The 25,536-nt window shown below is 32.6% G+C and overlaps 1 protein-coding gene across 3 annotated transcripts in view; it reads right to left on the bottom strand.

Moving 5' to 3' along the window:
• C3H8orf34 (chromosome 3 C8orf34 homolog) overlaps nt 1-25,536 on the bottom strand; it is a 463,675-nt gene that overhangs the window by 285,908 nt on the left and 152,231 nt on the right. For all 3 annotated transcript variants that reach the window (XM_007487223.3, XM_056824041.1, XM_056824042.1), the window contains one exon: nt 11,998-12,170. In XM_007487223.3, the coding sequence (XP_007487285.2) occupies nt 11,998-12,170 (173 nt within the window). The remainder of the gene's footprint in view (nt 1-11,997; nt 12,171-25,536) is intronic.

The following is a 25,536-nucleotide window of genomic DNA, read 5'->3' as shown; positions in this document are numbered from 1 at the left end:
AAGTAAAAGTTTGTATGTATATATTTCTCAAGGACAGACAAAATCTCTTTATCAAGGAGATTAAATCACTTGCTAGCAAACAAAGATTTATTAACTATATATCTAAGTAAGGTATTATGCTAAGTGCTGGTGTTAAGAAGAAAGTCAAAATACAAAAGATCTCTGCTCTCAAGAAACTAATATACTAATAGGGGTGACAACAGGGAAAGTATTATCAAATGGGATAAACAACAGTGAAGAATAAGGAGAAAATGATCTAAGAGCAAAGCAATTAACAGCTTGCCAGAAGAGGGGAAGAAGGTTCAGGAGAAAGAACCTCAGAAGGTCTCTTTCACAGGAAGTGGGATTTCAGATGAGTCTTTTGAGGGAGGGCATGTTGGGTTTAATTTTTTTTTAATTCTTTTTAAAAATTTTCCAGATTACATGCCTATATAACTTTTAAAAATTGCCTTTCTGACATTTTGTGATCCATGTTCTCTTTCTTCCTTTCATCCTTTACCCTCCCCAAGATGCCACGTACTATGGTATAGGTTGTATATGTATTATCATATGATACATATTTCCATGTTCATCATGTTGTCAAGAAAGACACATATCACCTACACTAGAGAAAAATAATAGAGAAAATAAAGTGAAAATAGCATGCTTCAATCTGAGCTAAATCTTGAAGGAATACTAGGAAGCTAGGAAGCAAAACTTGGGAATTGTAGCATTCTAGGCATCGGCAAGGAGGCACAACTGGAAAATTCAGATTTTGATCATGTGTAAGGAGCAACGCCAGAGATTTGTTTCTGGCATGGATGGATTTGGAAAGCTTTAGTAAAATAATAGAAAACTAGAAAGGTATAAAAGTCAGTCTGTGACAGTCTCCAAGAACCAAATGTTGCATGTTATATTTGATCCTGGTGGTAAAAGAGAGACATAAAAGTTCAATGAGGAGGACAGTAACATAGTCAGAACTGTATGTTAGGAGGATTATTCTGGTAACTGAGTGAAAGATTGACTATAAAGTGTCCATAAAACTGTAGGCAAAGAGGCTAAACCGAAGGCTTCTGCAGTACCTTAGGCATGAGATGGTGCAGACTTTAATTATGATTGAGTTGAGGCTAATACTTAGGTCATCAGCCTAGTTATCACGTAAGAAGAATTTTTCCTTTGGTTTTCTTGTTTTACATAGAGCTTTTTAAAAATCAGATTCCTGATTTGCCTTAGGATCAGGCTTGGACTTTCTTTGTGGTTTACACTGGATCTCATATGACTTTACAGAAATTATTGACAGGGCCAGTAAAATCCTTTTATCTCCTGGACATATACTTAACTAATCCCTAACCTAAGAAATATATATATATATATATATATATATATATATATATATATATATATATATATATATATATATATATATATATATATTAGTACTTAATACTATAAGAAATCTATCCAACCAGTCCCTAGTTAGAAATAGTTCTCATACATGTGTATGATGATAGATTGAAGGTGATTTTCATTCTGTGAACAAGTATTCATTGTTTACCACATATAGGTTCTATGAATGAATCAAATTATGTGTGTACTTAGCACAGTATTTTGCTTATAGTCATTAATAAATTATTCATTCATTCAAAAATATTTGTCCCTGAGAAAGTATTAAAATATTCTACATGAGGATTTATATCACATATTTACTTTAAAAATGAAAAACTATACTTAGAATATTTATTTTTTTCCAAAGTACTTGGTCAAAAGAAATAGATAAATGTCCTCCTTTCTTACAACTGAATCTGTGGTGTAAGTGATCAAGTACTTCCATATCATGTTCAACAAGTACTCTCAGGCTCCTTCATAATGCAGAGATACTTCTCCCCAAAGAGGTACCTCCTATAGACTGACATAGGACTAGGCTTACAAAGACTTCTTACCAGAAGAGGAAGCAGCTTCCTTATCTTTCTAGATGCAAAATAATTTTGAACAATTAAATCTTAAACTATTTTTTTATACATAATGCAGATAAAAGTAAATAATTTCCTGAAGTTTATGAGAAAATTTTTCTTGGAACCTATTTTCATTCACAGGTAATAGATTATCAACTCTGCCTCATCTTTCATTCATCCTTCTACTCATTTGATTTCCAAGCCAGTTCAGGTTCTCAATACCTCTTCTCTAGTCTATTGAGGTAGTTTTATGGTTGTAATTATTATCTTAAATATCTCCCTTCTCAAGGTAGGATCATAGATTTGAAGCTAGAAATTATCTTATAGATCATCAAATCCAGCTTGCTCATTTTGCTTAATCCCAGAGAGGAGACATGACTTTCCCAGGAAAATACAACTAATAAGCATTTGAGGCAGAAATTAAAAACTTAGGCCTTTCTAAGTCTAACAGTCTTTCCATGACTCTATACTGCCTCTAGAACAGTGATGGTGAACCTATGGCACTGAGGCCAATGATGGCACTAAGAGTGTTCTCTGTAGGCATGTGGCTGCTCACCCGCCCCATCCCCCTGCAGAGTTCATTACTAGAACTCAGACAGAGTTGCTCCCTTCCCCCTCTCCATCAATCCTGATGACATTTTTTTTCACATTGCCTGACCCTCTGCCCAGCAGCCCAATGGGAGTGCTTTCTTCCTCCCCTATGTGGGGTAAGGGTTGGGACAGGGAGCACCTAATAGCACTCACTCTGGGGGGGTGGGATGGGGATGGTGCCCAGCACTCCCTCTCTAAAAGCTTCACCATCACTGCTCTAGAATCTAATCCATTCTCTAATTTTCCCTCTCACAGATGCCAAAGTGATATGTGTAAAGCCAAGGTTGACCATATCCCTTATCAAAATAATTCAGCAGATCCTTCTTCAGAAGCCAAGGAGTCTGGCTAAGATTTAAAATGCAAAGAAGATAAAGACCAACATTGGTAGAGTTTCAACTTTTTGAAGTTTCTTATAACAATTAAGGATAGTTTTAATTCTTATCCCTAAATCTAATTCCTTATTACCTTTAGGATAAAAAATAAATTTAGCTGTTTTGTTATGCAAGGGCACTCACAACTTATCTCTCACTTAAATTTCCCAGCTGATTATAGTTACTACTTCCACCACTACAACCCTGCCCATTTCTTGCATGTCATACTCTTGTCAGGACTATTTGATATTCCATTTTTCTATCCCTGAGACTTTGGTCAGGTTGGTTACCATGTCTACCCTACACTTAGTCCTCACCCCTGACTCTTGGGATCTTTAGTCTCTTCAAAGTTTCACTCAGGAACCACTTTCTAAAGGAGGCCTTCCCTGATTCCCCAAGTCCTAATGCCAATCCTAAAATTACTTTTCATATATTTTCTACATATATATATATGTATATATATATATATGCAATTTATATGAACACCTATTGCTTCCCCCTATAGTAGTAATGGTGAACCTATGGCACAAGTCCCAAAGATGGCACACAGAGCCCTCTCTGTGGGCATGCACCCACCCTCCCCCTCTGCCAGAGTTCATCATTAGAAAGGCAGAGAGACTTAGGTGGAGCTACTTCTCTCCCCCTTTCCATTGGGCCTGATGACATTTTTTCATATCACCCTCCCCTTTGCCCAGCGGTTCAATAGGAGTGCTTTCTCCCTACCCTATGTGGGCTAAAGGAGGGTGGGGCACACCTACACTCAGTGGGGGGAAATACATGGCACATGGTTTCTGGGGAGAGCAGGCATGGCACTCAGACTAGGTGGGTTTGAGGGTGGCACTCCATCTCTAAAAGGTTTGCCATCACTGCCCTATAGAATGTAAGTACCACGAAGAAGGAGACTTTGGGAGAGTTGGGTTTTTTTTTTTTTCATTTACAGAGCTATCTGAAGCAACAGGGAAATCTGAAGACATAAAGCCAATATAATTATCAACACAGTGCCGTCATCACAACCACCACCTATAGTCAGTGTCCAGTAGAGACAATCCATGATCTTGGGTCCTAGAGCCCAGTTCCCCATCCCTCTCTGACAACTGGCTCTGTTTCCAGTATGGTTCTTGCATCTATAAAGAAGGGTCCCACCTTTGTCACCAGCACCAATAACTATCCAAATGCCACCAATGAGAAGATAAAAGCATTCCAGAAATTGTAGTTCCCAACTACCACACAGACCTGAAGATCCAGAAAAGAAAGTTTCCAATATTAACATCCATGGAATTGTCAAAAGTTCAGTATTAGAAACATATGATTTTGCCAATGGAAAAAAGCCTTAAAGAAGAATTACTATTTGTTTTGCTGTTGAACTCTAATGATCATAGGATCCTTCCATATGACTTAAAGATGAAATCTCCTATATGTTGTTCTCTTCCTTATTAGAATGTGAGATCCCAAAGAACAGATGCTCTCTCTCCTTTTCTATTTCCATTTCCAGTATTTAGCACAGTGCTCTGCATATAGTAAATGCTTAAAAATGCTTTGATTAATTGATTAACTTATTCATATCTTAGTATATTACCAAGGAATTTGGTAAGCATTCAATAAATATTTGTTAAAAATTGAAAGTCACTTTTTTCTGGGGAAATAATAAATATACTCCGTGTGAGGATTTATCTGACATATCTACTTTAAAAGTGGAATCTTTATTGATAATATTTTCTTTAACCAAAATGCATAAATGAAAAAAGTGATTTCTCATTAATTTTTACTTCAACTAGATTTACACATGAGAAAAGGGATAAAATTATTTGAATGAATATGATAGTCAACAACAAAGTATAAGATTATTCTTTTTTTGTAAAGAAGGATTATAGAGCCAATGTAGTTTTTTTCCAGCTTTAAAAATTATCTAAGAATTTTGATCCACATATCTTGTCTGCATATACATATATAAAATATATTCATATGCATGTGTATATTTGTTATATATGCATATGTGTTTATCTACATGTATTTGCATTTACTACCTCATTTAATGTTTTCAAGTTCAATATCTATCTCTAATGATTCAGTAAATATGAAAAATATTTTCAAGAATGAATTTTTGAAAAAAAATTTACTTTAGCTATTTCATAGCAGCAGGAAAGATCATATGTGAATTCAGAAATTTATTATAAAAACATTAATCTGAGTTTAATATTAATTCTCAAATCTTGTTTCAGATTACATATGTATATTCCTTTCCTTCCATAAAATGTATCTACCTTTCTAAGAATATGTATGCTATCATTATTTAATTACTGAATTATTAAATTAATTTTCAATTAAATACATATACACACATATATTATTATATTACTTAATGATAACTTTAACATCTTTATCTTTCATTTCAATAGCCTTTTTTAAAAAAAACACCTTACCTTCCATTCTGGAGTCAATACTGTGTATTGGCTCCAAAGCAGAAGAGTGGAAAGGGCTGGGCCATGGGGGTTAAGTGACTTGCCCAGGGTCACACAGTGGGGAAGTGTTTGAGGCCAGATTTGAACCTAGGAGCTCCCATTTCTAGTCCTGACTCAATCCACTGAGCCATCCAGCTGCCCTCTCATTTCAATAGACATTTGAAAAGGATGGGTTCAGAGATATTTGGGAAGAATAATATAAGCATATACAGAATGAAGTTAATAGATCCAGGAGAACAAAGTACATAATAATGCTGTAAAGACCAACAATTTTGAAAGACTTAAGGAAAAAAAGAAATAAAAGAAAAACAAGATTTCTGATAAATGCAATGATCAACCGATTCCAAAGGATTTAAATTTTATTCTACCCCCATGTACTTACAGAGAGGTGATGGATTCAAGATGCTGTACATTTTTGGATATGGACAATGAATTTGAAATTGTGTTTTGTTTGTTGCATGTTTGCTACCAGGATTTTGTTTTTCTTTTAAATTTGGTAATGAGGGAAGCAAAATAAATTCCTATTAATTGAAAAATTAAAAAATCTTACTATCATAATTATTAGGGCAACTAGGTGGCTTAGTGGATAGAATGCTGGGCTTGGAGTCAGGAAGACCTAACATATCTGATGTCATACACTTAAAAGCTATGTGACCCTGGGCAAGTCCAATAAATGACTCCTAAATTTCCTAATTAAAGACAAAGAGAAAAGATTTCAACTTGTTGAAAATTTCTCCATTGATATATTCAAAATCAAACTTTTTAGTACTTATTAGAAAAAGATGAAACTATCTACATTGCACAATGATAAATAGAAGTATTTGACTCATTTCAGATACAACTCTGAATATTTCAAAATTTTACGATACCAGTGAGCTATAAAGTCTTCTTTCCTTAATTTATCTGCCATATTTTTCAAGAATTTACTTTACATTTTTTTGTCAGAAATATTGTTCTAGAATTACAAGATAAACCAGATGATGAATTAGTGGAGATAAGTGGTACGATGGACAGAAGTCTGGACCTGGATTTGGGAAGAATTGAGTTCCAATTGAATCTCAGGTATGTACTTGCTGTGTGACTTTGGAAAATTATTTCATATGTCTAACTCACTTTTCCCACTTAAAAGTATGGATAATAATAGCATCTATCTCACCGGATTATTGTAACGAATGAGACAATAATTGTAAACATGTTATATAGTGCCTAGCACATAGTAAACATTTTATGAATAGACTGTAATGATGATGATATCTCTCCTACAGTAAGTAAATATAACATAAACACACATAAATATAGGAAAATAGAGACATGCACTAGTAAATAACCATAATCTGGAAATTACAAAGGAGCGACTGCCCAGTTGTAGATAAGTAATTTTTTTCTTGCCTGATATAACTCCTGTTGATTTTAATGAGCATCAAAAAATCCACTGGGAAAGATCAGGTTTCTATACCATCTCTAATTCTAGATTTCTCATTTGTAATCACTTCCATTTTAAAAATTGTATATGCACAAACTCATTACAACACTAATGTAATACAGAAAATCAATTCATCATTTCTATAATATTTTGGGAGATTATTCATGTTTTAATGAGGTGATTACAGTAGTTTCATTACACTTTCAAAGCTTGACAAGCCTATTTAACACTTCTTGTTAGAACTTATTAAGCAATTCTAGGAAATGTCTTGACCTCAGAGATTGCAAAGTCTAATTAAAACTATTCAGATTAAACTTATATTAAAGGCATATTAGTTTGTTAACACTGAAAATATGAGTGCTGATTTTTTTAAAATTAAAAATGCAACTAAATTTACATACATAGGTGATATTGTCACACATACAGATGGCCTATAGCACTGCAATTATTCAGTTATAGAAGATATATTTATATATCTTATATATATGTCAAATAAGAACTTGAAGGATTATGTGATCAAATGCCCTAATTTTACAAATAACTGTGGTCTTCAGCATATAAAGAACTTGTCCAGGATTATGCATGTAATTAGTGGCACATTTGAACCTTATCTTTGAATTTTCTCATTCTTAGGCTGATTGGTCTTTACTATTATTTTACAATATCACTTTTCATTCTCCCTCTTTCTTAGTTTCCCCCTTACTTTCTTATTAATCCTCATTTAAAATATTTCTCCACATGTCTCATCCTTTCCAGAAGGATCTGTGGACATTATCTTGCCTTGGTAGTAACACTTGAAGATATAACGGGTGACTTTGTCTTACTATTCTAATAATATCATTCAATAATATAGATAGAAATATGAGAATTTTTAAAACTACCAAGATATGTTTCTTTGTAGGGACAGATTATTATAATTTTCTTTCAGGAAAAAAAGTTAGCCCAATTTCTATTTTATTTATAACATTCTATTATCACTGTCATTTATTTTATATCTAATCTGTCAAAACAAAGGCATAGTATTCCATCAATGTAATCAATGTATAGAAGCTATATTAAATGGAAATAGAAGTTGTTAAGTAATATGAATTTATAGATAATAAACAGAAAGTCAAAGTGGTTAAATGATCTTCTAGATTTATACAGCAAATATAGGAACCAGGATTCAAATTTGTATTTTCTGACTTCAAAATGACTGCTTTTTTACTATACCATGTTTCTTCTATCAAGTGGCATATAAGTAGTAGGGAAATCATCATAAGGTTGATGATTTAAGAAAGAAAAAAGTGATTAACATTATTATACAAGCTATTTAGACATGGAAAAGGAAGTCAAGGAAAGAGATAGAAAGATATGAAATTTAATCATATAAGAAGGGAAGATAAGAATATACAAATTGGGAGTAAATTGACCAAAAAAAGATAAGAAGGAAGAGAAATAGAAGACTGAAAATAACATCAACAGATAGAAAAATAATAAACATACTAAAAGAAGTTATCACACATTAAAAACTATGGGGATTCTGAGAAAGAAGACTTTCAGGATATCTAGCTACTAAATATTCTCAAATGATTTGAATAAAACATTTATTAAAAAAAATTCCTCTCATCAGTGAAAAAAACATGATTGGAAGAAGTAATTTCCTACCAATGGGCCGTTCAAGAGTAAAATGAGTTCACTAGGGAGTAGGCTTGTTACTTGAGATGATCTTTAAGAAAAAATTTGAAGGGCCATTTGTCAGCCTATACACATTGCTTCATTTGAATGGGTAGTATATATTCAAAGACAGGAGGAGAGCTTGTCGAGATGGTCAAAAGGTAAAGAATGCGATTCACAGTAATACCTCTGTGTTTTTGTTTTAAGAATGAAGGAATGAGGTTGGACTGTGTTTTTTGTGGCATCTCCAGTGATAGATGCTAGAATTTTCAATGGAAAAAATGAAATCGTATCTATCCTTATAGAGCTTATACTCTAATAGGGAATAATGCAACATTATTAGGAAACATACATAAATATGAATACAATAAATATATAAATACAAGGTTATTTGCGAAGTGACTAGCTGTTCGGAGATTAGAAAAGGTTTCATATAGAAGAAGGTGGTGCTGAGCCATGCTTTGAAGGAATTTAGATATCCAAGAGGCAAATGGATGGGTTGATGGTATAAAGGATATTTTTATTCAGTTAGAAGTGGAAAATGAAATTATAATGAAGGTTCTTATGGGGGGCATGTCATAGACCTCTGACATTTTGATAAAGTCTATAGACCCCTTATCAGATGATTGCCTTTCAACTAATAAATTAAAGTACATAGGATTAAAAGGAAATTTATTATAAAAGAATATAGATGCATTTCCCCCAACCAAGTCCATAGATCTGAAATCTATCCATAGTTCCTGAGGTTCCATAGATCCCAAGTTAGGAACTCTTGGACTACTTGGTCTCTGACATTCTTTTTAGTTTTGACAGTCTCTGTTTTAGTGAAATGACCCACTGGAAAGATGCATTCTCTTGTTCAGGAAGTATAATGTTATTCAGTTAATTATTTCCTCAAAAATATCGCCCCATACATGCATTGCTTAATCATGGGTCTGCATTTGTGTATTACTGGAGATAATGTTTTCATCATGCTCCAGGAATAACTGACTGCAGTTCTTTCATCCATATAATTTAAATAGTACTAATATGTGAAGATCACAAATCCCTCAAGCTTCATGGGTCATTGTTATAGACTCAGTGCTGAGCCATTCTGCTTGGCAACATCCTTTTTGAGAAAATGGTTGTTTTTATTATATTGAGGATGAGAGATTTTGCTAAAATGCTCAAATCTTGAAAATCAAAAAATGCTATTGTGAATAACATTCTTTCCTTTTGGGTATTTGACTAAATTCCTTCCTCTTCCTTCAATCAATGTTTATACTTTCAGTTCAGTCACAGCAATATGATAAGCTTTTAAAACATTTGCTGAATATCAGGTGTCATTGCTGTGCCAGGTGCCATTCCTGAAAGAGTTTACACTCTACTGAGGGAATCAACATGTATACAGATACTGTAAGTAGAGCAGAAAAAAACATGATGAGAGAGGTCACTAAAAACTGGAAAGATGAGAGAAAGTTTCATGGTCATGGCACCTGATTTGAGGCTTGAAGCAACACAAATAACCAGAGAGGCAGACTCTTCTAGCAATAAGAGATATTTATTGTGAATATTATAGATAAGAGAGGAGGAATTTGCACAAATCATAAATAAATTGATGGCTGTGTGAATGAATAAAAAATAATTTGTTATGCATTTGAAATTTATCAAAATCTGTACTGAGTGATAGGAATATAAATACAAAACTGAAGAAAAGGCGAGGAGTATAAATTTGGGTTAAATTATTTGAGGGAAAATTTTAAAAACAAAAATGTCAAATAACTCTTCAGGAACAAGGACCTCTGGTTGTCAACTGCTAGCCTAGGATGTCAGAAAATTTCCCCCTTTTCTGGGGAATCTAGAGGAATTAAGTGGAGGCAATGGTATGCTTGTCACAGTAATTATAATGGTGAGGAAAGAAGCATAAGCACTGAAATGGCATTAACAAATGGATTAGATCAATTAGATGACCACTTTCAAAGTACAACAAAATATTAATATTTTTCTATTTTAATATTACAAATTTAAAATCTGCCACAGAGTAAAATTAAGGGTCTAGTCTACTTCACAAGTCAAGTATTAAATATAAAAATATGCCTGTTGACAGCTGAAATTGATCTGACATTTCACAAAATCAGGGCAAATGGACTTTTAAAAATGATTTTGTTCTATTCCACACAAGCCACTTAAACTTTTTTAAAATAATATAAAAGTAATTTTCATGGAAATGGGATCCATTTTCTTTATGCATGTGCTATATTAATGAGCAGTCAGAAAACTTTCTCCTCCATCCAAGTGATAAGTGAGAGGAAAGAATTACCAAAATCCATTTCACTCTAGTGAATATAATTTTCTCCTTGAAAAGGATGGTTATTGGTTGCAAGCTTCTAAATTTAACATGGGAAAAACAAAAAAGAAGAAAAGTGGCAGAAATATGCTTGAAAAGGAACTGTCTCATGTGTCTAGTAGAGCAATTTTCTAGTGGTAAATTTGCTTAGTCCATTTCTTGTTTTAGCTATCTAAATTAAATGGGAGGAGTAAACATTTTTTAATTTTTCAAATCTGTAATAGTTACAAAAAAAATTCAAAGTAGGTAAAGAAAATTTCTAATGATATATAATGTTATATATGCATATATATAATATATAAAACCCATACATATAAATAATATACTTCTACTAAAATAACATTCTATTCCAACCTCTAACTTAGCCATCTCTTTACCATCTACTCTGTAGGTAGGCACTTACTCTATCTACCATTATATCCCACCCAACTACACATACTCCTTTTTCTGTTTTGTAAGACTATTCCAATCCATATGACTGTTGTTTCTGGAGAAAGAGTAAAACTTAACTTCCCTAGGTCTGCACTCTACTATTTCTCTTTGCCAAACCAAGATTACCTAATCAGCACTAATTTTTATTTATTACTTCTCCTTGTGAGAACTGATTTCTTGAGGGCAGAAACTATCTTGCTTTTATATTTGTATCCCCAGAAATTACTACACAGTGCTTAGAACAATAAATGTTTCATAAATGGTTTCATTCATTTAAAAAGCATTTACCAAACATCTGCTCCATGCTAGGCAGTGCAATAACTCACATTTACATAGTATTTCAATGTCTACAAAGCATATATGTACCAATGTCTGAAGATGCCATTGAGGTTTGAAGCCAGAGCACCAATTAATTTGACTGATAAGATAATTTCCTCCTCATCTGTTTCATCCCTTATAGTAATGGGAGCTTTCCTTCTTTTTGTCTATAAAATTACAAATCTCCTCTAATGAATTATATTAAGAGGAGCTTTAATAGTTCAATTCTGGTAGAAAGCCTAAATATCCATTTAAAGTAGTTTTCTACATTTTATTCATTCCTCTTAAAATGCTGAGTTCTTTTTTGATATCCTAATAGGAAGTCAAATTTATCAACAACATTGTCTAAGATGGAGTAATAATTGAAATACACTGAGGATAATATAAACCAGCTTTGAATCTAGCAATAAGTTAGGACACCAGATATACATAAATCAGTTTCTTATGTAATGAAGATGGTGGTTATTACAATGAATAAGCTATATTTTACCTTCCTGCAGGGCTAGTGGTGCTGTCTTCACTTCCCCACTGCTCATTTTTGCTTCTGGGAATTGGAGGCTGCAACATTTCAGCAGCAAGTGGATCAGCATCATTTTCTTCTCGACCAACCCATTCTCCAATCACTCGAGGTCTCAGAAGAGTTGAGTTAAAAGCCATTGTATCCTGAATAAGAAAAAATGAGTAATTCCAAATTTCTAACCCATGTACATGAAAGATATTGCTCTATTTCTGGGGCTATCAATGTTATCTTCTCCTTTTCTCTCCACCCCAAATTTACTCATATGAAATATTGTCCCTTTATTCCTTTATAATAAATACTGAAAATCACTGTAATGTTAACAACATACACTGAAATAATAACTTTTTTACCATTTAATACTGAAATAACATACTATAACAATATGGAAATATTATATGAAATTTATTTATGACATTGAAATGCTACTTTATAAAACAGAGTTCACATATAATATCAGCATAAATTTAGGTAGACATTACAAAATATACAAGGATCTGCATCCAGAATTAAACAACAAAAGGAGAGTAAGCCCTAGATAGATTTCTTTTGGGGAACTGAAAAGCTCCATGCATCAAACCCAACTTCTTGTCAAAACAAAAGCCACTTATTCAATAGTAATATTCTGACAATGCAACTGTATAACTTACAGCCAGGAAACACTATGGTCTCTGAAGAATTATAACTCAATATCATTCAGAGAGCAGGAGAGAGTATTAGAGCAAGCTGTAGCCCATAAACAAGAAATTATGAAGAAATAGTATAAAGAAAGGATGACATCAAAAATATATCATCAAAATGAAAATAGGAAATAAAAGAAGCAGGAGTGGAGCTCAGATAGCCAGATAATGGCATGATGAGACTGATATAAATAATCATGAAAAAAGAGTCTACACCTTGATAAAGGAAGCACAAAGAAATACTGGGGGAAATAACACCTCAGGGACTTACCTGAGCTTTCTCAAATTCTCTTCCAAGTAACTTTAAAATAACATCTCAAAATGAATTCTGGAGTGGGAGAACCAACAAAAAAAATGGGACGAAACAATTTCTCAGCACATGATAATTAGAAGATATTCAGGAAAGGGCTATCTCATAGAGGTAAGAGACAGACCATGTCCAGGTAAGCCAGCAGTAAGCCTTTGGGGCAACTGAAGAAACAGTGGCAGTTTATGGAGAACTTAGTCCATACAAAATATTGACAGAAGGAGATTACAAAGGATATTTTGCTGACACTGGGTACAGGAATTTGATGCATTGCCTATATATGATTCTTTGTCACAGTACAAGAGTAAGGAGGAGCACTACCTTACTAAAGACATAATTATAGGATAGTGGGGAAACTGGTCACAGTCCCAGGGCAGAGAAGAGTGCTTGTGGTCACTCACAGACAAGCAAACAGGCCAGGAAAGTAATGAAAATACCTCTCTTTAGATAATAACACCTTAGAAGAACTGAAAATGTACAGACTCTCAGAAGTAGCTTGGAAAAGAGCAACACACAAATCCTAAAGTTTGGATCAGTGCCCCTTCCCCTTCAGGAGCAAAATATAACTTTAACATGAAGTTAAAGGTCAAGAAATAGCCTGGAAATGTGCGAAAACAACTAAAAAAGAAAAGAAAAAAACTGGCCACAGAAAGTTACTATGGCAGCAGAGAATATCAAAACACAAACTTAAAAGACAATAAAGTTAAAACAGTTTATTTCCAAAGCCTCTAAGAAGATGTTGATTGGTCTCAAGTAAAAAAGAATTCTTAGGAGAGTTAAAAAAGGAAGAATCTTTTTATTCAAGTAAGAGATATAGGAGAAAAATTGGGGAAAAGAATGAGAATGATGTAAGATAATTGTTTTAAAAAGAGTCTAGAACTTGGTAAGGGAAGCACAAAGAAATACTCAATAAAATAACACTTCATAAACAGGATAGGGCAAATGGTAAAAGTGGTATAAAATCCACAAACGAGAAGAACTTCTTAAAAAATAGAATTGTCTATATGAAAAAGGATATACAAAAGTTCTGTGAAGAAAATAGCTCCTTAAAAAACAGATTTGGCCAAATTGAAAAGGAAATCTGAAGAAATCCCTAAAGAAAACCATTCCTTATATTTTAAAACGGGGCATAGGAAAGCTAAGGACTCCATGAGACATAAAGAAAAAATAAAACAATATCAAAAGAACAACAACAAAAAAAGAAGAAAATGTGGAATATCTTATTGGGGAAACGGCTGATTTGAAAAATATATCAAGGAGAGATAATTTTAAAAAATCATTGTACTACCTGAAAATGATGAAAAAAAGAAAAAAACTTAAAAGTTTTAAAATATCAAGAAATCAGAAAGGACAACTTCTCTGATATCCTTGAACCAGAAGATTAAGAGAAATTGAAAGAATTACCTTATCACCTCCTAAAAGAGATTCTAAAAATATTATAGTAAATTTCCAGATCTCCAAGCTTAAGAAGAAAATACGTAAACAACCATAAAGAAACAGTTCAGATATCATGGAGTCACAGTGAAGATAGCATATAATTTAATAACTTCTATATTAAAGGATTGGAATACTTGGAATATCATATTCTATAAGGCAAAGAAGCTAGGATTATAAACAAAAATCACTTACTCAGAAAAAGTGAGTAGAATCCTAGAAGGGAATATATATTCTTTCAAGTATTACTGAAGGATAATGAAATAGATGACACTCAAGGATTCTTGATTAAAAGACCAGAGCTGAATAGAAAATTTGACTTTCAATCAAGATTCAAGAGAAGGATAAAAAGGTGAATATGGAAGAGCAATCATAAGAGACTTATAAGGTTATACTAGTTATATTCCTTTATAGGAAGCTGATACTTATAACTCCAAAGAACTTTATCATTATCAGGGCAATTAAAAGGAATATACATAGACAGAAGTTGGGGTATGTGTTGACTATAATGGAAAAATATCTAAAAATTAAATTAATGGGTGAAAGAAAGGGAAGACTAGAATGGTATGATATCTAAATAATTAAGTGGTGTGAAAGAGGGATGTAATGGGAGAAGAGGGGAAAGAAGGATGCACTGGGAGAAGAGGGCAAGGATTGGTAAAATAGAGGAAACCCTCTTGCATAAATGAGCCAAAAGAAAACTTATAATGGAGGGGAAGATGAGAGAAGTAGATGATGCTTGAACTTTACTCTCATCAGAATCAACTAAAAGAGGGAATAGCATAAATTTAGTTGGATATAGAAATCTCTCTTACCTTATATGGAAGTAGGAAGGAAAAGGAAATAGAGAAGAGTCTGGGAACTGAGAGGAGTGTGGATTGGGAAATGTGGTCAGAAGCAAAACACTTTAGGGGAGGGACAAGATGAAAGGAGTTGAGAGAGAGACAGAGACAGAGAGGCAGACAGAGAGAGAGAGAGAGAGAGAGAGAGAGAGAGAGAGAGAGAGAGAGAGAGAGAGAGAGAGAGAGAGCACTAGAGCTGTGAACTGATATGACAATTCTGGATAAAAATGTGCAACAATAGCTATAAAAAATGCATACTGTTTGGTCCAGAAATACTATTACTAGCTCTGTATCCCATAGAGATTTTTTTTTAAGAAAGGAAAAGTAAGTATACAAAAACATTGCTAGCAATTTCTGTGTGTCAAAGATTTGGAAGCTGAGGGGAGGTCTATCAATTGGGGAATACCTGAAAAAGTTGTGTTTTATGATTGTGATGGAACAGTGTTAAGGTATAAAAAATGAGGAGCATGATTTTTTCAGAAAAAATAAAAAACTTGGCAATACACAAACTCATGCTAAATGAAGTGAGCAGAGGTAGAAGAGTGAACACCAATACAGCAATATTATATTATGATCAGCTCTGGATGACTTTCTGTATTCGTAAAAATGCAATGTACAAAGATAATTTTGAAATCCTTATAATGAAAAATGCTAATCCACTCCCTGAGAAAGAACTGATGGAGCCTGAATGCAGATAGGAGTATACTTTTTTAAAAAAATATTCTTTATTTTTCTTATGGGATTTTTTGTTCTAGTTTTATTTCAAAACATGACTAATGTGGAAATGTTTAAAATGTTTGCACATGTATAACATATATTAAGTTGCTTGCATTTTCAATGAGGGGGTAAGGAGAAAAAGAGAGAATTTAGAATCCAATTTAAAAAAGAATGTTAAAATGTTTTTATGTATAATTGCCCAAAATAAAATATTGAAAAAAAATGAAGCTCAGTTGATCCTTCAATGAGAATTAGACATAAATAGAAAACTCATGTACTACATCGATATCTCCATTATGTCAAAGAAAACTAATTAGTCCTTCTAAATAATGTGTATAGACTCTGGCAAATTTCCTGGAGGTCATGGGGACATTGAGAAGAATCACACTGATTGGTCAGTGTTTGGGATCTTTAGAGGGACCATTCATCTTGATGTTTTCAGGCATTCATTTCGTTATTTGAGAATTATTGGGGAGATATAAAAGAGGTGGGGCCAGGCAGGTGACACAGTGAATAGATAATCCAGTCCTGGAATCAGTAGGACATTAATTCAAAACCAGCCACAGGCATTTATGAGCAATGTAACCCTGGACAATTTCTTTAACCTTGTTTGCCTCACTTGTTCATATGTAAAAAGAATCAAAAAAGTAAATAGAAAACCACTCCAGTATCCTTGCCAAGAAAAGGGTTCATGAAGAGTTGGATTCAATGGAAAAATTATTGAACAGCAATGTAATAAAACAGGCTGAGTATTTTAAATTTTAAATGACATTTTTCAGGTGGACAAATTCTAGAAACAAAATTTCCGTCATAGAATATAACTATGAATTCAGAAACAATCTGACTAAACTTTTTTTCAGTTACATTCCCAAATGAACAGCAAAAATTAATGCAAAAATATAGTATTTCATTGTAAAATTCATGTAGTCAAACATATTTTGAAATCCTGCATGGTGATATTTCTAATTTCTGGAATGCAAATTCAGTCAAATAAATTAAAGTTCATAAAATGCTAAAGACAACAAAAATACTTTTAAAGATATGTTCACAGGGGAAAAAAGAACATTATTTCAGAAAATAAAGTCTAGAAAATATACAGTTAGGAGGAAATTGGAGCCCAGGATTAGTGGAGCTCTAAGTAAATTTCAAAGTACTGATTGAGACAAATGACATTCAAGGATACTGAAAATATTAATTGTTATCACTAATAGGAAAAATAAGGAATGGAAATGGTACCTGAAAAATTCAATCAAGCAAATAATTTCTAGATTATTTTTGAAAGGGGAAAATTATAGATTTTTAACTAGAGATTAGTCTTTAGAAAAGTTACAGCACCTAGTTTGAAGAGGTAATAGGGGACCCCAATGCTAGTACTGGTAAAAAAATGTGCAAAGTTTGGCAACTCCATTATCTATACTCACTTCCAGTTTGTAGACCAGAGTGGAGAGGAACACAAGGAAGCTGGAGCCCTGAGGAGCAGTAGCACTTACGTTCTTAGATGATTCAGGGTCCTTCCTGGGTAAGGACTAAGGTGCAAATCAGATCAATGACTACACCTTTCTCCTAATCACCCCACCTTAGGAGCTTCAAAAACTTCCAGACTTCCAGAACTAGCTTGGAAAATAGCAGTGTGAAAAAATTCAGAAGCTGGGGGCAGTGTCCACTCACTTGGGAAAGGAGCTCAATATTAATGTTAAGTTTCAGTCAATAAATATCCTAGGATAAGTTTAAAGGAATACTATTATAGTCCACAATGGTATGACTATGCCATAATAAATTATAAAAAGGATAATCATAAAAACAAATCCTGGAAAGACTTATAAAAAGTGATACAAAGTTAAGTGAGGAGAACCAGAAAAACATACACAAAAACAGAGTAATGTATAATGACCAACTATAAATGATTTAATTTATCAACAGTGAAGGGATTCAAGACAGCTCCAAGAGATTCATCACCTAAAATTTTATCCACTACCAAAGAAGGAACTTAAGGAGTCAAAATGCAAATTGAAGTAAGCAATTTTTTCACTTTATCTTCTACATGAGTTTTCCCCCCTTGTATACAAGCAATATGTCTCTTCTTTAACAATATGAAACATGGAGATATTACAGAGGGGGTAAAATCCAACATGGTCCAGTATGAACAGCATCTGAATTGAATAGCTATAAACCTCCCCAAAATAGATCAACCAGGTAATCTCTGAAGAATGTTCAGTTTGAGACCAAGACAGCTAAATTGATCCCAGGAACTGGTAGACCACAGTACAAGCAACGACAGTGCTATCTCCATTATAGGAGGTAAGATTTAGAATACAGGTGAAGTCAGTGAAAAAAAAATAACCTAAAAATAAGCAAAAGGCAGTAAAAAATACTGATACTGAAAAAAACATTTTAGCAACAGACATGAACAAAATGCAAATTTACAGGAGGACAGCAATACAAAAATGGAAATGTGTGAAGCCTTGAAGAAAAATGTGAGAAGATGTCAAGTCCAAAATGAAGTCTTGGAACAACTCCAAAAGTGGATAAAAATAATAAGAGACATAAGAGAAAAATTAGAAAATAACATGATAGAAAAAAGCAATAGCTAAAAAACAAAAAAACTTACTGAAGAAAAAAGCTTCCACTGATAATAAATGTATAACCCAGTGGCATGGGAGGGGTGAGGGTACAAGGAAGGGAGAGAATATAAATCATGTAAACATGGAAAATATCTTTTAAATAAATGTGAACATACATTGAAAAAAAGAAAAAAAGCTCCCAAAAAAGAAAATACAATACCTCAAATAAGAAAATAACTCCCTAAGAAAATAACTTCATAGGCTCAAGAAGAAAATAACTCCACAAGAACTAGAATTGGACAAATGGAAGTTAAAAGCTATAGAAGACTAATTCAATAATTTCAAATGCAACAATTAAACAATTTCAATCCAACAAATTCCAAAGAGTAAAATTTTTAAAAAGAAAATCTGAAATATAATATTGGAAAAAGAACTGTAATAGAAAATAGATGCCAAAGAAATAATCTAAGAATCATTTGATTGCCTGAAAGCCATGATTTAAAAAATAACCTGGAAATCACATTGAAAGAAATTGTCAGGGAAACATGTCATTCTGTTCTTCAAAAGGACGGGAAAATGGAAATTGAAAAAAATTCACCATGAAAGAAAACCCAAATTTAAAAATCCTAGGATTACAACCAAACCCCAGAACTCCCAAGACAAAGAGATAGTAATACAAGTAGCCAGAAAAAAAATCAAATATTGTAGAACCACAGTCAGGATTACACAGGACCATGCAACTTATAAATAAAAAGGATAAGAAAGCATGGAATATGATAATCTGTAAGGCAAAAGTAGGCCTACAACCCAAAAATGCCTACCTAGAGAAAGTGAGCATAACACTTCAGGGGAAGAAATTTAATTAAATAATACATTTAATTAAAGAATGAAATTAAAGGCATTTCTGATGAAATGACCAATGTTAAAAGGAAAATCTGATAAGCAAATTCAATATTCAAGAGAAGCACACAAAAAGGTAAACAGAAAAAAGTCAAAGGAATCAGTGGGGTTAAACTAATCATATACCTGCCTGTAAAAGTGATAACTAGGATACTTAAGATGACTGGTATGAGAGATATCTAAGGTACTGAAGATACTTAAGACAATCATGAGAAACAATGAAGTTAAATTTATTCCTTGCATGGGAAAGTGATGACTATGATACTTAAGATATTTTTAGAATAAGAGATATTTAAAGTACTTAAGATACTTTAAGATCTGTAGAAAAAATAGGATACAACTGGCCATATTACTAGTAATAAGGTGGTAACTAAGTTGATTAAGATATCTTTTATACTTGAAGTACCTAAAGTACTTAGGATACTTACAGTTCTGAAAATACTTAAGAACTTGATCACTATTTGAGAAATGAAAAGAAAAAAATATATATATGTATATATATATATATATATATATATATATATATATATATACAGAGAGAGAGAGAGAGAGAGAGAGAGAGTGCAAGGAGTTGAATCATAAGTTGAATATGATGTGCTCCCTGTCACCTCAAAATCAAGGGATAAAAAAAGGAATACACTGGAAAAAAGGAAAGGAGAGAAATTTGGGGATAAATATCTCACATGAGAAGGCATGTAAAATCAATATAAGGAGTAACTGGCAATATATGAAATTTACTCATTAGATTTAGCAAAAAGCCCAAATAACATCCACAATCAGTTAAATAAACCTATCTTACCCTATAGGGAAGTAAGAAGGAGAAGAAGAACATGGAAAGGGAGAACACATAAAAAGCTGGTGGAAATTGGGGAGATGGGAAAACAGAAGCAAAAACATTTGTGAAAAGGGAAAGGTTAAGAGAAAAAGAAGCAGGAGAAAAATAAGATGAATGGAAACACAAAGTTAATAATCATAACTGTGAATGGGAATGAGATTAATTTGCTCAGAGAATGGAAGAGCATCACATAGTGGATTAAAAAACCAGAATTCCACAGCATGCTGTCTAAAGGAAACATGTTTAAATCAGGGAGACACACAGAGAATAAAGGTAAATGGCTGGAGCAGAATCTATTACACTTCAGCTAAAGTTAAAAAAGCAGGGGTATCAAGTATGTTAGAAAAAAGAAAAAGTGAAAATTCACCTAATTAAAAGAGATAAGGAATGAAGGAAATTGTCTTTTGATAAAAGAATCATAAACAATCAAATAATATCAATATTAAATATATATGCCCCAAATGGCATAACATCCAAATTCCTAAAGGAAAAATTACATTATTAATAAAAAGAAATAGACAATAAAACTATATTAGTAGAGGACATCAACCATTTTTCCTCTCAGAATCAGATAATTCAAACAAAAAATCCATTAACAAATCAAGGAGATATATTCAATTTTAATAAAGTTAGACTTGATAGTTTTCAGGAGAAAATTGAATGGATATAGAAAGAAATATAACTTTTTTTTAAGCAGTATATAGTATCTTCACAAAATTCAATCATATAACAAAACTTAAGACTCACAACCAAATGTAGAAATATCAAATGCATCCTTTTCAGAACATAATAATATGAAATTACAGCAAAGAGCTGGATTAAAAAAGACTAAAATTCATTGGTAACTAAATAACCTTATCTTAAAGAATGAGTGGATCAAAGAACAAATCATAGAAACAATCAACAATATCATTAAAGAGAATGACAAGAAAGCATAACAAAAATTTTGGGATATGGTCAAAGCAGTACTTAGGATAAAATTTAGATCTTTAAATACTTAAATTGATAAAATAGAGGAAGAGTAGATCAATGAATTAAATATGTAACTAGAAAAAGAAAAATTAAAAACCAAATTAGAAATCCTGAAAACCAAAGGAGAGATTAATAAAAATGAAAGAAAATCATTGAACTAATAAATAAGACCCAGTTGGCTTTATGGAGAATAAAAAATAAAAGGAAACCATTGATTAATTTGCTTAAAAAGAAAGAAGAAACCCCAAATACCAGCATCAAAAATGAAAGAGGAAATTATTACAAATGAAGAAGAAACTAAAGCTATTATTATGAGTTATTTTGCTGACTTATATGACAATAAACATGATAATCTAAGTGAAATTGATGAGTATTTAAAGAAATAAAAATATCCCAAATTAACAGAAGAGGAAATATAATACTTAATCCCATCTCAGAAAAAAGAAATTGAATAAGCTATCAATGAATTACCATAAGAAAAATGTCTCAGGGGCAGATGCATTCACAAGTCAATTCTACCAAACATTTAAAGAACAAATAATCTCAATAATATATAAACTATTGAAGAAATAGTTGAGAAATGTACTTCATTAAATTACTTTTATGACACAAAAATGGTCTCAAAACCTAATCTAGGAAGAGAAAATCCAAAAAAAAGAAAGACAAAGAAAAGAAAACTGCAGACCAATATCCCAAATGAATTAAATGAATTCTATGCAAAATTTTTAAACAAAATACTAGCAAGGAGATTACAAGAATACATCACAAGTATCAATCATATACTATGACCAGATGATTTTATACCAAGACTGTAGGGATAGTTCAATGTTAGGAAAACCATCAGCACAACTGATCACATCAATAACAAACCCAACAGAAATGATATCATTATTTAAATAGGCATAGCCACAAACCCCCTTCTTATTAAAAATATTAGAAAACAGAATAAATAGCACATTAATAGCATGTATCTGTCTAAAACCATCCAGAAGAATTATCTGTAATGAGATTAAGCAAGATATCATCCCAATAAAATAAGAAGTAAAAGAAGGATGGCCATTTTTATTAGTATTAATATTGTTCTAGAAATGTAAGCTATAGCAACAAGAGCAAGAGAAATTAAAAGAATTAGAAAAGCAATGAGGAAATAAAGCTATCATTCTTTATAGATGATATGAAGGTATACTTAGAGAAAAGTAGGGAAGCAACAAAAAAACCTAATCAAAATAATAAACAACTACAGCAGAGTTGTAGGATATAAAGAAATAAAATAACTCACCAGTATTTCTATATACAACCAATAAAGCCAACCAGAAAGGGAAAGATAAATTCCTTTTAAAATAATTGTAGATGATATAAAATATCTGAGAGTCTACCTGCCAAGACAAAACCAGGAAACTGAATACTTACATAACCTTATTTTGTGGGGTGTGGGTGAGAGGAGTGAACAAGTCATAAATGATCTACCTGAGAAAAAGTCCCCAGGTCCAGATAGACTTGCAAGTGAATTCTACCAATCATTTAAGGACCAGTTAATCCAAATACTACATAAACAATTCAAAAAATAGAGAAAGGAGTCCAACCAAATCCATTTTTATGACAGAAATATGCTTTTGCTATATAAACCAGAGAAAGCAAAAACAGAGTAAGAAAATTATATATCAATTTCCTTAATGAACATTTAGTCAAAAAATTTAATCAAAATATCAATAAGAGATTACAACAATTTATCACCAAGATCATAAACTAGGACCAGGGAAGATTTATGCCAGGAATGTAGGACTGATACAATATTAGAAAAATCAGCAGCAGAACTGACTGAATCAATTTTTAAAAAACCAACTAAAATCATGATTATCTCAATAATTGCAGAAAAAGCTTTTGCTAAAATACAACACCTAGTCCTAAGAAGTCTAAAAAGTCTAAGAAAAAGAAGAATCACTGGATCATTTCTTATAATGATAAGGACTAGCTATGAAACCAAAAGAAAGCATTATCTGTAATTGAGATAAACTAGATGTTTTTCTCAGTAAGATCAGGGGTGAAGCAAATGTTACATTCTCTGGAAAATATATATTAATTTCATAAATATTTATTAGATAAATTAAAAGAGTATGTCAGAGAAAAAAAAAAGGCACAAGTCACATAGGATGGCTGTTTCCCCACAAGCGTCCTCACCAAGTCATCACTTCCCAGAGCTGAATTTGAATTTCCACTCACTGCTGCAGCTCCTCATCCAGAAAAACGGAAGAAAGCAACCTTGATCCAAAACTTATGCCTTCCATGACACCAGCAGATGCTGGAGAGGATGTGGGAAAAATAAAGACAGTAATGCACTGTTGGTGAAGATGTGGACTGGTCGTGCCAGGGAAACAAAGTCTGAGCAAGCAGCTGCAAGGTTATAATTGTACTTCAGCAAGCTGCATGAAGCTCTACCCCTTCAGAAGTGAGGTCCCAAACACCTGCACAGTTTTATCCCTGGTGTGGCCAGCAATGGGGTTTCACCCCTTGAGTCTGACCAGTAGCAGTTTCAACTTTAGGAACTGTCCAGCACTGAGGATCCATCCCCAGAGCTATCCAGCAATATCTTCTCCTAGAACTGCCCAGCAGTGTATCTCTGCCTCAATTCAAGCCTTCAGTGAGGTCTCCCACCAATGCAAGACAGCAGGAATAACCCTGAATAGTGTAAGGTAGCAGCTAGATCCCAGAACCTAGTGTAAACAAAAAGCAAAGTCCTAAGTCTTAACACCAAGAAACTTGAAACAGCACTCTCTCTAATTCACAATAGTGCTAAATTTCCTATAGAGTAAAAAAAAACCACAAAATAAACTGCTAAAAATAAGCAAGATACAAACACAAATGACTCTAACTCTAACATAGTAATTAGATAGTTACTATGGTAACAAGGAGGTTCAAGAAACAACATTGACAAAATAGCTACATGGAAAGCATCAAAGAAAAAGAAAATTTTGTCTTAGGCCCAATAAGTTCTAATTGAAGAGCTCAAAAATGATTTAAAAATTAAATAAGAGAGTTAGAAGAAAATTGGCAGAAAAAATGAGAGTAATTTAGGAAAAAGATGAGAAAAATAAAAGGCTTGGTAAAGGAAACACAAAAAAGGGAAAAGATCCAAAATTTTGCCAAGAAAAACGACTTCTTAAAAAAGTAGAATTGGCCAAATGGAAAAGGAAATGCAAGAAAAACAAGGCTTTAAAACAAGTCTTAAAAACGAGTGCACTAAAGGAAACGACTTTAAAAAGTAGAACTAGACAAAGGGAAAAGGAGAGGGATACACAAGCTCACTGAAGAAAACAATTCCCTAAAATTAGAATTGGATAAGTGCAAAATAAAGACTCCATGAAGCTTTAAGAAACATTCAAACAAGAGGAAAATAATTTTTAAAAAAATACAAAAAATTCTTTTTGGAAAACAACTGACCTGAAAAAAATGGATTGTGGAGAAATACTTTAAAATTATTAAACTGCCTGAAAACAAAGAGTAAAAAAAATTAATAAAAGAACCCAGATATTATCAGGGAAAACAGCCATCCTCTCCTAGAATCTGGGGGTAATAGAAATTGGAAGAATCTTCCAATCATCTCCTGAAAGAGGTCTAAAAAGGAGAAATCACAGATTTATTACAACCAAATTCTAGAACTCCTATGCCAAAGAAAAAAATACTTCAAGAAACTAGAAAGAAAAAATTCCAGTTATGTGGAATCCAGTCAAGATTATACAAGATTTGGAAGCTTCCTCTTTGGAATATTTCAGGACTTGGAATATGATAGAAAGCTAAGGAATTAAGGAATTAGAATCCTATTCCCAGCAAAACCCTCAGTATAATAATTCAATGGAAAGAATGGATATTTAATGAAATTGAACACTTTCAAGATTTCCTAATGAAAAGACCAGATCTTCATTTTAAAAATGACATTGAAACAGAACACAAAAGAGAAGGATAAAAAACTAAACAGAAAAGAAAATGGTGCATTCAATAAGGTCAAATTGTTAAGCTGTATATTCTTATATGAGAAGATCATACTTATAATTCCTTTAAATTTTACCAATATTAGGACAATTAGGAGGAATAAACATAGACAGGGGATGTGGGTATGAATTGTATTAAGAGGAAGATAGAAAAAATTAAAGGGGGAGAATCAAAACTGTACTGGGAAAAATGGAAAGGGTGAAATTTAAAATGAGATTAATTATCTCATATAAAAGAGGTTTGAAAAAACTATCATAGGAGGAAAAATTGTGGTGGG

This window comes from Monodelphis domestica, chromosome 3 (genome assembly GCF_027887165.1).
Source record: "Monodelphis domestica isolate mMonDom1 chromosome 3, mMonDom1.pri, whole genome shotgun sequence".
Taxonomy (NCBI): domain Eukaryota; kingdom Metazoa; phylum Chordata; class Mammalia; order Didelphimorphia; family Didelphidae; genus Monodelphis; species Monodelphis domestica.
The sequence above is the reverse complement of the archived record's forward strand: the minus strand, read 5'-3'. Positions and strand labels throughout refer to the sequence as shown.